The sequence below is a fragment of the Parambassis ranga genome, chromosome 2, assembly GCF_900634625.1.
Source record: "Parambassis ranga chromosome 2, fParRan2.1, whole genome shotgun sequence".
In the NCBI taxonomy this organism is placed as follows: domain Eukaryota; kingdom Metazoa; phylum Chordata; class Actinopteri; family Ambassidae; genus Parambassis; species Parambassis ranga.
The window spans coordinates 19,865,689-19,878,979 of NC_041023.1; the positions used below are offsets into that span (position 1 = coordinate 19,865,689).

The 13,291-nt window shown below is 43.1% G+C and overlaps 1 protein-coding gene across 2 annotated transcripts in view; it reads right to left on the reverse strand.

Moving 5' to 3' along the window:
* Window positions 1–202: 202 nt before the first annotated feature.
* Window positions 203–13,291, reverse strand: part of nrcama (neuronal cell adhesion molecule a) — a 41,466-nt gene continuing 28,377 nt past the window's right edge. Inside the window, exons 3-30 of one of the 2 annotated variants that reach the window (XM_028399397.1) lie at window positions 12,542–12,668; window positions 11,733–11,838; window positions 11,320–11,513; window positions 11,114–11,236; window positions 10,865–11,035; window positions 9,971–10,082; window positions 9,708–9,892; window positions 9,501–9,632; window positions 9,255–9,398; window positions 9,061–9,172; window positions 8,823–8,989; window positions 8,591–8,738; window positions 8,398–8,522; window positions 7,789–7,890; window positions 7,464–7,661; window positions 7,314–7,384; window positions 7,013–7,238; window positions 6,442–6,557; window positions 5,830–6,037; window positions 5,619–5,741; window positions 5,351–5,542; window positions 5,165–5,220; window positions 4,238–4,292; window positions 3,753–3,875; window positions 3,495–3,650; window positions 3,027–3,158; window positions 2,872–2,950; window positions 203–881 (exon numbers count right to left, since the gene is read on the reverse strand). In XM_028399397.1, the coding sequence (XP_028255198.1) occupies window positions 647–881; window positions 2,872–2,950; window positions 3,027–3,158; window positions 3,495–3,650; window positions 3,753–3,875; window positions 4,238–4,292; window positions 5,165–5,220; window positions 5,351–5,542; window positions 5,619–5,741; window positions 5,830–6,037; window positions 6,442–6,557; window positions 7,013–7,238; window positions 7,314–7,384; window positions 7,464–7,661; window positions 7,789–7,890; window positions 8,398–8,522; window positions 8,591–8,738; window positions 8,823–8,989; window positions 9,061–9,172; window positions 9,255–9,398; window positions 9,501–9,632; window positions 9,708–9,892; window positions 9,971–10,082; window positions 10,865–11,035; window positions 11,114–11,236; window positions 11,320–11,513; window positions 11,733–11,838; window positions 12,542–12,626 (3,876 nt within the window). In that variant the 5' untranslated portion in view covers window positions 12,627–12,668 and the 3' untranslated portion in view covers window positions 203–646. The remainder of the gene's footprint in view (window positions 882–2,871; window positions 2,951–3,026; window positions 3,159–3,494; window positions 3,651–3,752; window positions 3,876–4,237; window positions 4,293–5,164; window positions 5,221–5,350; window positions 5,543–5,618; window positions 5,742–5,829; window positions 6,038–6,441; window positions 6,558–7,012; window positions 7,239–7,313; window positions 7,385–7,463; window positions 7,662–7,788; window positions 7,891–8,397; window positions 8,523–8,590; window positions 8,739–8,822; window positions 8,990–9,060; window positions 9,173–9,254; window positions 9,399–9,500; window positions 9,633–9,707; window positions 9,893–9,970; window positions 10,083–10,864; window positions 11,036–11,113; window positions 11,237–11,319; window positions 11,514–11,732; window positions 11,839–12,541; window positions 12,669–13,291) is intronic. The other variant, XM_028399396.1, reaches the window with a different exon arrangement.

The window sequence follows — 13,291 nt, forward strand, 5'->3', positions numbered from 1 at the left end:
ATGTAATTTAATGTTTAAGTAATCCAATGTTATGTGTACATTTCAGGGCATGTAATCTGTATTCTGTAACTAAATACTTTCTTAAAGTAGTAGAAGTAGAAGTATCCTTCCCAACACTGTATATATATATATATATATATATATATATATATATATGTGTGTGTGTGTATGTATGTATATATTTGGATATTTAGTGTGCGATCGAATGGCATTAACACACACACACTTGGCCTCACGTGCTCAGTCTGAGTGGTCAAACCCTTTCTGGTACATTCCTTCTGCTTTCTCATATTGCTTTCTCCTTTCTTCCCTCATCACATCCCTCCTTACACACCTTCTTTCAATGGTCATGGGTGGAGGGGGTGGGGTGGGGGTGAATTAAGTCTTGTTGAGTGTGTTAACTGGGAGGTCACAGTGTGACTGGGGGCTGGCGGGCGTGGAGGAGATGAGGACGTGTCAGAAGTCTTGGTGACAGGTAGCCACGGCCACCAGGGTGACAGCCACCACCACGGGTGTAACAGTAGGTGTCCACACAGAGACTGTCACCTTGGCAACTGCCACCACAGAGACGGTCTCCGTGGTCACATTTGCCAGGGTGACAAGAAAGAAGTGGTAACCTGTCGCAGCCAGGCCGCAACCCCTTTCGTTAGACGAATGAGTTCATGGCATTGACGGGCGACGGGGCCTCTGAACTCTCGTTGCCTTCGTGTGTGTCTTTCTCCTTCTTGCCGCTGTACTGGCCGATGAAGGAGCCGTCCTCATTGAACTGTCCGTCCCCGCCCTCCCCGTAGTCCACCAGGCTGTCGTCACTCTCGTCGCGGCGCACCGTACCATTAGATGGCGTCCGGCTGCCCTTCAGTGGCTTGTGGTCCTCCGTGTCACTACAAGGTGAAGAAAGGGATGTCATTGGAGGGCAGGTCAATGAGAAAAAATTCATGCAGTCTGTGTCATAAACTCCATCAGGCTCTTCAAGCATTAGCATTTTACATAAGCAACCTGGCTTTTCCACTGCACAAATAGACCCATGGTCATGGTACATGGTTGTTTTCTCAAGTGCACTATAAACACATGAGAAGTGAAGGGTTCTTAATGCCTGGTGCATTATACTTCTCAGTGCTGTATTTGTACAGTGGAGCAGCTCTGCTACACATACAGTATAATAATAGTGTTAGTGCTGCAGGGGTTTAAGCCTGGGTGCAATGCTGAAGAGGATTCTGCAAATGCGTGCTGTTCAGTCAATGTACCTGCATCAGATTTCAGATCATATGCTTTCTGTTGACATGCAGTCATCAAAAATGCAACGATTCTTCCAAAAATCATCTTTCTATGCTCCATATGACTAAAAATACTCTTTTCTAATCAGAACTACTCAAGCTTGATTAAAATAGTTAATAAAATGAAAAATTACAGTTATGAAGCTAGAGTCAGTAAAGCAGTAATATTAATGTTAAATAATTCTAAACTGTAACTGCAGTTACAATCTGGACTATGTCGATGAGTATGATGAAATAGTAAACCAGATGTGCCTTCATTTTCACAGTTCAAAGAACAAGTTGCGTGATTTGCATGCTGGTTTTGCCGCATCTCGTCTTACCTCTCCATCGACCTAAAAATCCCCCCAAAACAGGAAGATAAAAATGGAAGGACACATGAAAGGCAATTCATGAGCTACTTTTGGATGTGCTTATTATTCTTTGTTAAGACAACATGGAGCATGCATGTGGAAAAGCACAATGACATTAAAAGCTGAAAAACAAATCTAATTTTGACACCTCTACTGGCAGTCTTTGACATTTCTAGAGAAGGTGAAAGCTACGAAAAAGCTACAAGTATCGCTATGCTATTCACACGTAGCCCTCTATACCCACACATGGGATTTTAAAGCTAATATTTATACCTGTAGTGGAATAGCTGCTTTCACTATTTACACCTGGGCTGAGACAAGCAACAAGAGGTATAAGCCCACAAAGTTATTCTCATTAAGCATTAAGATGTTGATTTTAACCAAAGTGGCCACTTGACAGCTCTTGCTACTCTCACCCAGGTATGAACAAACACATTTTCTCCCCCATTCGCTTTGGGCTGAGTTTAATCCTTGCTTGACATTTAAAAAAAGCTATTGGTACTTTCTTTTGGCACATGCTATTCTCACCTCAGTGCCAGTTTCCAGAAATGCAGATTGCACCCGGATTTGAGAAGTAACCATTGTCGCTATTTTGCAGCATTGTGTCTTTTTGCACCTGGGTTGAGACATACAACCAGGTGTCTGCAGCTAATGATGCTATTTTCACCCAGCAAAAAAGCTTCGACATGTATGTGGGTCATCTTTAATTGAAACCAGTGGTAGAGTAGGGTATGTGATGTTAACTCTATCCTTCTCCATGTAAATAGCAGCCATGGGACTATTCTCACCCAGATGTAGTAGACACACTTCTTCATTTCTATTTGGGTCAACTTTGGTAGCATAGAAGAGGTGAAAGCAATGAAAAAGCTACAAATAATTATTTGGCAGATGCTATTCGCATCTTTACACCTGGGTGTAAATAGACTAATCTTTAATTTGTTTCTAGTTTAGTTAGTACACAATTAAATTTGCCAGAGATGAAAGTACTTGTTAAAAATGTGTGACATATTTTGCATTATAGAAAGCTAGGACATGGCCAGTGTGTTGGTGAGTTGGTCACTGTAGAAATAAACATGGTGTAGTTGGGATTTTGCCTTGCCTCTACGGAGTGTTTGGTAATGGAGTCTGGTAGAGAGAGTGTCTCTGCAGCCTGGTAAAATGTTCTACATACAAACAGTTGGGACACAATGATTAAAAAAAGAGGAAGAAATTCTCATACAGGACTTAGCCAGATGTTTATGTCTCACCTGTACTCTCCAAATGTCCCATCATCCTCCTTCATGGGCTGGATCTCTGGGTCTTGGTGAGCATCTTCTTTCTCTTTCACTGCCGATTACACAGCATATTGATTCCACTTCCACCCTTTTACATCAATACGTTTAACTGATAGCAAGTATTTTACCTGGATACTTGCCACCCTTGTTTCTCTTGATGAAGCACACGATGAGGAGCACCAAGATGAGAAGAGCAATGGCACACATGAGTCCAATAAACCAACCCTGGGTGGCGATGTCTACCTGCCGGCTAGGTACAGCTGGACACAAAGAAAAAAGACAGGAACAAATTCAGCATAGGTGTCACTAGAAGTTCACATCTAGGCTGGTGGAACTGTTCTGTTCATGCTGAGATTAAAAGAGGCTGTAAACACTGAAAATGGGATTTTAAAATGAGTTAATATGACACAAAGAAAAGAAAAATAATGAAACTTTTAGAGGTGATCTCACATGCATCCGACTGAGGGCGGCTTTTGACATGCTTGGACTCTAACTAGGACACTAACTACTCATGTCTGATGTAACACCGTACGTCTGATGATGAAGACAATGCTGACAAATACAAAAACATCTATCCTGAGGCATGCCCGCCTCACCTGGTACCGCAACCAACACCTCGTCTGTGCTGTGGACCGTCGGGTCAGCTGCGTCTCTAGCTACCACACGCACCCTATAGGACGTCCCCGGCTTTAAACCTTTAATCATATGCGAGTGCGAACCGTTTACCAACTCCTTTTTCCAGTCCTCTTTACCTGGAAATTGGTGTTACGGATGGAAAGATCAGATTTGGGTTTAATTACAGAAAGTCTGGGTATGCACTGATGTTTTTAAATTAAACACAAATGTAACCTTACTGTTTTCTACAATATATTCCACATATACATTCTTATGGTGTCCAAAGTATTCCCAACTGATCACTGCACCGTCCTCTGATACAGATGTGTTAACTGTGCCGAACGCAGGGCCTACAGGAGGCACTGAGCACACAAGAGAGACAAAAAAAAGGTGTTTCATCAACATCTCATATGCCAGTATGCATAAAGTCATTTGTTTTATATTTTGGTCTGATTTTTAGTCTGAATAAACCATAAAGCCTGTAAATTAGCAAAAAAAAGTGTTCAACTGATCAGAAAAAGTGTCAAACAAAGAAAACAGATCAGTTAGATGCTGCAAAAAATGCCCATTTCATTCTTTAATATTACATTATAGCACCAATCTGGTGAGCAAACCTTCAAAACTCTTGTTGAGACTTTTTTTGCAGCCCTGCACTGACTTTATTATATTTAAATATTCAGGGTGAGGGGTAGTGTAGAGTAAGGGACACGGGGAGCGCTTGTACCCTTGTGAAACGGGATATGCAGAGACTGAGTGATGGGGGAAGTTGGGTGAGGGGGCTCTGTGGGGCCTGAAAGGACACGGAAAAGAGTGAGACACACACACACCATGACAGAAAATGCACAGAACAGTATAGCTGACACGCAGAGTTAAAAACATTTCAATCTTCAAAAAATAACAAAAAAGGACACTGCTGCATGCATAGTTGTTTCTACTGATTTTCTACTTTCATTCAGTTTTTAGCATTAGCAGCTAAAGTGTTAGCGCCAGAACAAAGTCATTCATGCACCAAGCAGGAGGATTCTAATAAAATGTGTTTATTTTAAGAAAATTAAAGGAAGCAAGCACAGCTAACTTTAATGCATTCCATACTTTTAAATTATTTTAAAGGTAGCCTATTCTTTCCGAATAGGACGCAAGCACGGTTGCTTGCAGGTGCCATTGGAAGTCTGTCACACTTAAGCAGGAAGCTTTCTAACTTACAGCCAGGGTTGGTTATTATGGAAAGCTAGCAAGACAGAAGACAGTAGCATCACCTCCAGGCTTTACTTCCAAAGCCACGCTGCTCCTACACAGACATGCCCAAGCAATGCCTGCCAGTGTCACCAGTGTTGTGTTTGTGCAATAATCTTACACTCATTACAACCATTTTATCACATTTTGTTTTTCACACAAGCATGTAGCTGGTGCACAGCGAGAATCAAAAGTTTACAAGGATGGAAAGCATGTTACAGGTAGAGGATGCCAACTAATCAGTGTCAAGTTTTAGAGCCCAGATGTTATTTTATGCTGTTGTGGTGTATAGACTATTTCAAGGAATATAATAAGTATAAAATAAACCAGGTAAAATGACCAACCCTGGCTCTAGCATGCAGGGAAATCTTTACACTCAGGCCTGTTTACTTTCTGAGGATCTAACTAGCATGCAGACACTTCCAGTGGCAAACGTGTTACCTTTGCCCGCCTCTACGGTGGGCTTAGTATGAGCTTCAGGGAGAAGAGAAAGGGAAATAAGAGGTGCAAGGTGTTGAGTGAAGAATGCACTGGAGCCTCCTGTCACCATTATTATGGTTGCTGATGTACAACTTTGACCTTTTTCCTTCCTGTTGTGCTACACACACTAAATGCTTACTTGTGTCCATGGCTGTGAAGGCCTCCTCTGTGATGATGGGGCCAGAACCCTTGATTGTCCTGGCGCTTAAGTAGAACTTGTAGAGCATGCTGGAGTTCAGGTTGCCCAGGGTGATGGTGGTCTCATTGGCTTGAAAGTTCATGACTTTGACTGGTCCCAGTTCACTGGTGTTGTTGACTGATAACACAGATAAAGAGTTGAAGTTAGGAATGCTGCAGGATTGCTGAAGGTGTGTCCAACAGTTTTCTGCTACCTGGTTGATATTTGAGCGTGTATCCAGTGAGGCGGCCGTTGTGACTCACTGGCGGGCCCCATTCCAGAGTGAGTGAGTCCAAAGCGGGGTTGATCACATTTAGGAAAGAAGGGAGCCCAGGGACTGAGAACAAAAGGGTCAGGGTCTGTTAATTAATCAATCAATGCATTATGTGATGTTTTATTGTTAGAGGAGATTTGCTCTCACACACCTCCCTCAGGAGTCTCAAATGTCTTGCTGGGGCTGCGAGGTCCTTCTCCTTTGTTATTGAGCACTGTGACGAACAGCTTGTAGATGCTGTAGGGCTGCAGGCCTGGCAGGCGTCCCTCGCTGCGGTTCCCACTAAAGATTAAAACCTGCTCCGGCTGCTCAGCCTCCCCTTCGGCCTCCTGTAAGCCACGCTCGCGAAGGTAGTACACCTTGGGGACACACACCAGACTTTAAATTTCTCACTTACAGCTTGGTCTTGAACACATGCTCAATGGTCATGTTTTTTTCTCCAGTTGGGTGCTTCCACTATTACTGTTGGAGGTCATTTTTACTATATGTGACCCACATTACATACATATAGGAATGCCAACAGAAAGTTTTGCTTTTTATGATGAGATTAGGTGAAATGAATATTTACAGATAACCAAAGCAAAACAACCACAGCCTTACAGAGCGAATAAAAGCACAGACTTTAGACACATATGCACCAAAATGGCCGACTCATTATTCAACAAGAGGTGCACACATAAACAGTCAACCTCTAAGGAGCCTGGTCTTCAAACACTAACAAAATAATTGTGGAATTTGTGTTTATTGCAGTGGCGGTGCTGACCTTGTATCCTTGCAGTTTTCCTCTGATTGAGGGGAAAGACACGGGATCCCAGTGCACCTCTGCAAGAGTGCTGTTATGAACCATAATCTGAACACTATCAGGGGCAGACATAGGCACTGCAAAACACACACACACAGACACACACCATAATGTTAATCAGTCCAGTTTGACAGGTGAGGATCACTGACAGAACAATCCTGTAAAATTATAAAGACAATCCTGTTTCCACTGTGTAAAAAATTTAAAATAAAACAAGGACAGCACATGAAATGTTTTTCAGCAAAACAAAAAACACCTGCGACAACACCTCACAGCTAATCAGGTTAATTGGCACTATGACTAGTTTTGCAAAGGGGGGAGGATTTACAACCCTGAAAACATGTGCAGGAAATATAGTTGAATAATTATTGGAGTAATCTTCTCAAGGTAAAAATGCAAATGTCAATTCAAAAATCAATATATTGGTTCTTGAATGTTCATGAACTTCAGGCTCTCTGGCAGCATGATTGTGATGTTTAGGAGGGCTGCTTCTGAAAGTCAGTGTCAGTGAACACAGCTGAATTTTACTCACCGTCTTCTCCTGAGTATCCGATCACCACTTCAGGTTCAGGCCCAGCACCGTAATCATTCAGGGCCTGGACTTTAATTTCATAGGGAGTGTAGGTCGAAGTTCCCTTCACAAGAAACTGAGAAACATTGGCTACGTTCTTTGATGACCACTGCTCCTCCGTGTTCTTCTGCCTCCACTGCACTTTGTACTCCAGACCGGGCCCATTGGACTGGAATCCCGTCAAAGGCTGCACACACAGTCACTTTGATCAGTTTGCAAAACAAACACTCACACATCAACCAGAGCTCAAAGTAAATCTTACAGTCCAGGAGATGACCAGGTTGCCAGGCTGCTCTCCTACTCCCTGAACATTTGATGGATTCACATCAGGAGCTGTGAAAAAAACAAAGCATAACAGCTTAGCCTTTCAGCTTTTTAAAACACACATTTCTTATCTGGTCCCATTTATTACCTGCAGGGTTGGTCCTGTATTGGTTTGAGGGCTGGCTGGGGTCACTGTACCCCACGTGATTCAGAGCCAGCACTCTGAAAGAGTAATAGACATACGGAGAGAGGTGTAACTTAGTTGTGGTGCTGGTACCGACAACCTCTGTCAGGTTATTCCAAACTCCCTGCTGGTGGAGCAGATCCTGGTACTGGATCAAAAATGCTGGGAAAGACAGAAAAAAAAGAGTCTCAATCAGTTTCTCATGGCACAATCCAAAGAGTATGTTGTGTTATTTTGCTTAACACATTCAAACCAACAAGTAGCAAAAAAAACACTGAGCATTTCATACTCTGTGTAGGACTGTTGTGTTCGTCTCCCGGGGTCCAAGTGAGCTGAACACTCCTCTCTGTCTGGTCAGTGAGTTCCAGGTCAGTGGGAGGATCCGGTTTCTCTGCAAACACGAAGAGTAGACATATTCATTTTAACATACATTTAATAACACCCAGGAATCTGTTGAGGTCTAATGAAAGTCTAGTGAAAATACCTGTATGTGTGCAGGACATGCAGATTTGTGTATAATACAAACACACAACTCACACACAATATGTAATGTAAAATAAATATAAATCCACCTAAAATAAATGTTTAGACTAAATGGAAACAGATTTACTACAACAAAAGAAATGACTGAGTGAAGAGAGGGAAAGATACAATATGCCACATTGTTGTTTTTACCGTAAACAATTGCAGGAGTAGGAGTTGCCTCTGACAGCAAGAAGCAAGAGTAAAGTGCAAGAAGAGGGTTAGATGTCAGAAGCACAAGAGCGGAAAAATCACAGCGTGGGTAACAGGTGTATTCAAAAGACCAGAAAATCAGCAGGACAGCAGAGAGGACTGATGAAAAGTATTTATCAGATCATTTGTTTCTTTCACTCAAAGTTGAAAACTGTGAACATACCGACGACAGTCAGCATGGCACTGGCCGAGTCCTGATCCAGGGTGGTGTTCATGATGCAGGTGTACGTACCCTCATCCTCATCTGTCACGTCCTTGATGGTCAGACTGTCCGTGTCCACCACGAACCTGAATAATCACACAGTAATGTAAGTGGAAATTTTTATAAGCATAACCTCAAAGCCTGTTTACTGTACCGCTCATCATCTGGCAGCTCTCCTTTGTCTTTAAGCCACGTCATGGTGGGGATGAGGGAAGCGTCGTGTTTCACCTTACACTCGAACACGGCACTCATTCCTCTCTGCACCACCTTGTACTCTGGCTGCTTCATGATACGGGTTGGCTCTGGAGGACAGAAATAAGTTGATGCTGTTGAAATAAAACAGCTCGAGAGCCGCTTCATCTCAGCTGTGATTAGATCATGCTGACCTTTAACCTCCAGGAAGACATGGTTCTCTTTGATCCCCAGGTTATTGGAAGCAATGCAGGTGTACTTTCCGCTATTTAACGGCTGGGCCACGTTGATCTCCAGAGTACCGTTCTCATGGATCACATAGGCATCTCCATTCTTAATGCTGATCTGGCTGTCTTTGAACCTGCGGCAGAAACATGGCTGTAGTTTTGTGCATTTACAGTTGAGAAGAAGTACTGATCTGATCACTCTTACCATGTGATGGTTGGTATAGGTGAGCCAAAAGAGGAGCAGTGAAGCAGTGCAGGGTTGTTGGTGATGACCTGATACACTCTGTTGGGTGGAGTCAGCACCCTTGGTGGTTCAGCTGTTGGAGAATAAACCACTGAATCACTTCCTTGTTACAGTTTGGGCAGCCTTCATGCTCGCTTAAATATGCCGTAACTCACCAAGGACGCTGACGAAAGCGTTAGCCATCAGGTAGCCAAACTGGTTGGATGCATTACACTGATACACGGCGCTGGATCCTGACTGCACGTTACTAAGAATCACAGTGTCGCCCTCCACTTTGCGAGTGTGGTCCTCAGGAGCGTCTGGCACAGAACAGAGTAGCAACGGCTGCTCAGTTAGTACTTCACCTTTTTGTGTGCATTAGATGGAGACATTGCTGTATAGGAAGGTCTCAGTTTACTTACTCTCTATGGGAACTCCATTGACAAACCAGCTAATTTTCGGTTTTGGATCTCCACTGACGCGACAAGTCAAGATGCCGGTCTCATTCGGAGCGAGGATCAGGTTCCTGGGAGCGCTGACCCAGAAAGGAGCCGCTGAGGGACAATGAAGAAGTAAATACGTTTCCTCCCCCAGTCAAATAAAAAAACACCAGTGAATGACTGTCATACCTTTGACAGTGACTTTAATGATGTGGTGTGCAGAGCCCAGGCTGTTTGAAGCCGTGCAGCGGTAGTCTCCGCCGTCATCTTCAGTCACATCAGAGATCTTCAATGTTTTCTTAAAATTCACATAGCTCAGCCTGCTGCTCGGCAGCTCACCGTCCTCCTTCACCCAGGAGATGTCTGGGGTCGGCCTAACAGAGAACAGAGTTTCAGAACCTTGCTGTGATGCTTGAAGCTGAAACACATGGTTGCAGCGTCTGCCAACTTACAAGCCCTCAGCGATGCATTCAAGCTCCAGAGTTTCCCCTGTCAGAACCATCTTGGTGCTGGTTTTGCCAAGAGGCATCATAAAACCAGGCTGGCGTTCTCCTTCTGGGCTGTCTGAAAACATAAGGGCATCAAATCAGTGCAAAAAAAACATCTAAACTGTAAGTTCATCAGGTACATTCAAGTGATTTGTAGGTAAAAGGGATGGAAATGAGTGAGGGATGAGCCTGTTGGTTTTTCACATATGCTATGAAGAGAGTATCACAGGGAGCAAGAGGAGGATCTCCCAGAGAGAGAGAGAGAGAGAGAGAGAGATAGCCGTCTGCATGTTGCTATGGCAACATAGGGGCTCTATGCAGAGAACAACCCCTCAAGCTGCACACATACATCCTTTAGAAGTTCCTCAGAGGTAGCCAGAAAATAATCTTTGCTTCAGAGGGTGGACTGGGAGTGTGTATGCATGTGTGTGTGTGTGTATGTGCTTGTGTGTATTTGTGTTAATATGATTACAGACAAGGGGACCAGGGTGACCAGAGTGATGTTGTTATGTCAGGGAGTAAAACAGGGGCTGGGTTTCACACTGAAGAAGGGGGGTAAACTAGCAGCACTCACCACTATAGAAATCAGTGACATTGTATAAAGCAGCCAGAGTCTCATTCATTGTTTCCACTGTAATATAACACAAAATCATAAGCATGCAAAACTAGGATATAAACAGGCAATGATTTACTTTACAGTGGCTTTTTAGATGTGTTTTTACCTACAGTTACATCACCATTGTAAAATCAATTACTGCTAGAAGCCCTTTATGAAAAGAGGACACAGAAGTGCATTTACAAATGTAAACAAGTGTTTGTATAATACAAAACATTATTTCAACCTGAGTCTTGACTTACTGTCCAGCACCGTGACCGAAATGGGCTGCTTCTGCTGGATGGTCTGTGTGTAAGGGAAGCGAGCGTAGCAAATGTAGTCACTCCTGGTGTCTTCTGGGAGAACGTTGGAAAAGTACAGGTCTCCGTTGAGGGCCTGAGACACTCGTTTATCCAATGGCAGCCTCTGAAAGTCTGAAAGAGTGATATCATTTGTTTAGCCAGGCTCTTGAGGGGAAAATGTGCAGATACGCGTGCATGCAAATGACTCACAATTATCCATCCAGAAGATGAGAGGAGGGGGCAGCCCGGCGGGCGGTCGGCACTGCAGTACCAGGGACACCCCCTTCTGCACCACAATGGCCTCATTTCTCTCCTTTGACCATAAGGGGGACCCTGTGAGTCACAAAGCAAAGGTACTGAATGCTTCCCAGAACACACACACACACACTGTAATTGAATTTAATGAGATGTCTTACTGGACTGTCTGATGACAATATTATTGGAAACAGCAGTGCCGTGCTCGTTGTGAGCCGTGCACTGGTACGTCCCCTCGTAGGCCTCGGCCTTTTCTCCACTGATGTCAATGACTAGAGTGCCTGAACCGGGCTTCATCAGGACTTTGGAGTCTTTCTCAACATCGAAGTGGGTCCCATTTCTTGTCCATGAAAAGCTGGAATCAAAAACAACAATAAGTATTACTTTCAATATCATCATGCAGATCGATTTAAATCACTTTCATCAGCTGCTGCTAAATATATGCTGCTGCTAATTCCCATTTCCAGGTGTGTTTCTCAAGTACCCCTTCTCTGAGGCAACAGTTGCTATGGCGATACATATTTCCAGGTTAGGTTGCCATAATATATAGTCATTCGGAGTGACTCTCACTCACCTGGGTTGGGGCTTTCCCTTGGCCTCGCAGTGGATGACGATGTTCTCCCGTGGATCAAAGATGTAGTCCTTTGGGGACTGTAGCGTTATAGTGGGGGGTTGGGGCACTGGAGAGGGGAATGGGAGCATGTATGAGGTGGTAATGTAAACACAAAGACTGAATAAAGAGAGTATGTAATCAAGAGAAAAACATGCAGCAAGCATTTACGCTAGAAACAAAGCCACCTCAACCCACTTACCGATGTCTAATAAGCACCACTGCAAACCAAGCACACACACACTGCATGCACACCACACTTCAAACCATGCAAAAAAAAAGAGGTAAATTCTGTAGCTTAAAATCCACACTAGAAGCAGTAGTTTGGGGCAACTTACATCCTTCCAGTACTTTAGCTTTTTGTCCATTGTGACATGCCGTACCACAGTAACAGAATGTTGAGGAGAGGTGTTAGTTTTTGCAAGGAGTAAATAACAGGTAAAAAAAGTGGCTCTTTCAGGTACTTTTTAAGCACTCGACTGAGCCTGCTCACCCAGCGTTTGTGAAACAGGTGCAATTAATGCATGAAAAGTAGTTGAAATCTCACACATCATGTGTGGTATAACAGTTCATTAAGAACATTATTACATTTTATAAGTGAAAATCACCATCCCATGCTGAAACATGCAAAGAAAAGCCTGGAGCCTCCCTTTTGGAGGATACAAACAAAGTTCATTATACCCCACGATATGAAAGCATTGGATTACATTTCCAGGTGTTTCCCCACAGAGGATTTGAATCTGTAGCCTATTTACCATGAAGACAATACTTACGATCAAGAGGTACTTCAAGCGCTGCACTCATGTGACTAAGGAGTACCAATAACACAGCTGGCCACCACTTCCTGTTCCTGTCCATGCTTGGGTCACAGTGGAAACCTTCTCCGCAGAGTGAAGAAGTCTGATTGGACAGAAAAAAACAAGTTTTGTTTTATTTTTACAAATCGCTAGGGTTGGGCGATACTGGCCAAAAAATGAATCACGATTAATTGTGGCATTTAGCCGATAACGATTAATTTGACGATTAATTGATGACAATTGCGCTTACATGTTTTTGACTCTAAATCGCCACATTGTTCTAAAATGATACTGACAAATCATCAGTCAAATTACCTCCTTCATTCTAACAGGTTAAGCTGGTAAGTAGTGATTAGGCACCAACCAGCCATGTTTGAAATATTTATTGATAACAGATGCACACTGCTTCAAAATAATATTGAAGCAAACATTTAAAGTAACTTTGTCCTTCAAATGTTCTTATCATAAGGTCACAGAGATGTGCATATCAACATTAAAACTAAACAGGACAAATAAGTTCAGAAAAGTCACATCAGTGATTATTCAAGTTAAAAAAATGTGTCTGTGCAAATTAACCTGTGACTGGAATATGTCCCACACTAGTGCATGTTTTCATTCATACTGTAGAACAGCAGCAGAAAAAACATTACAAACAAACATTTAAATGTATGTCTGTGGAACTCAACCTGCATTACTTCCTTCCAGCGCTTAGTTTGGCGGTAAGGA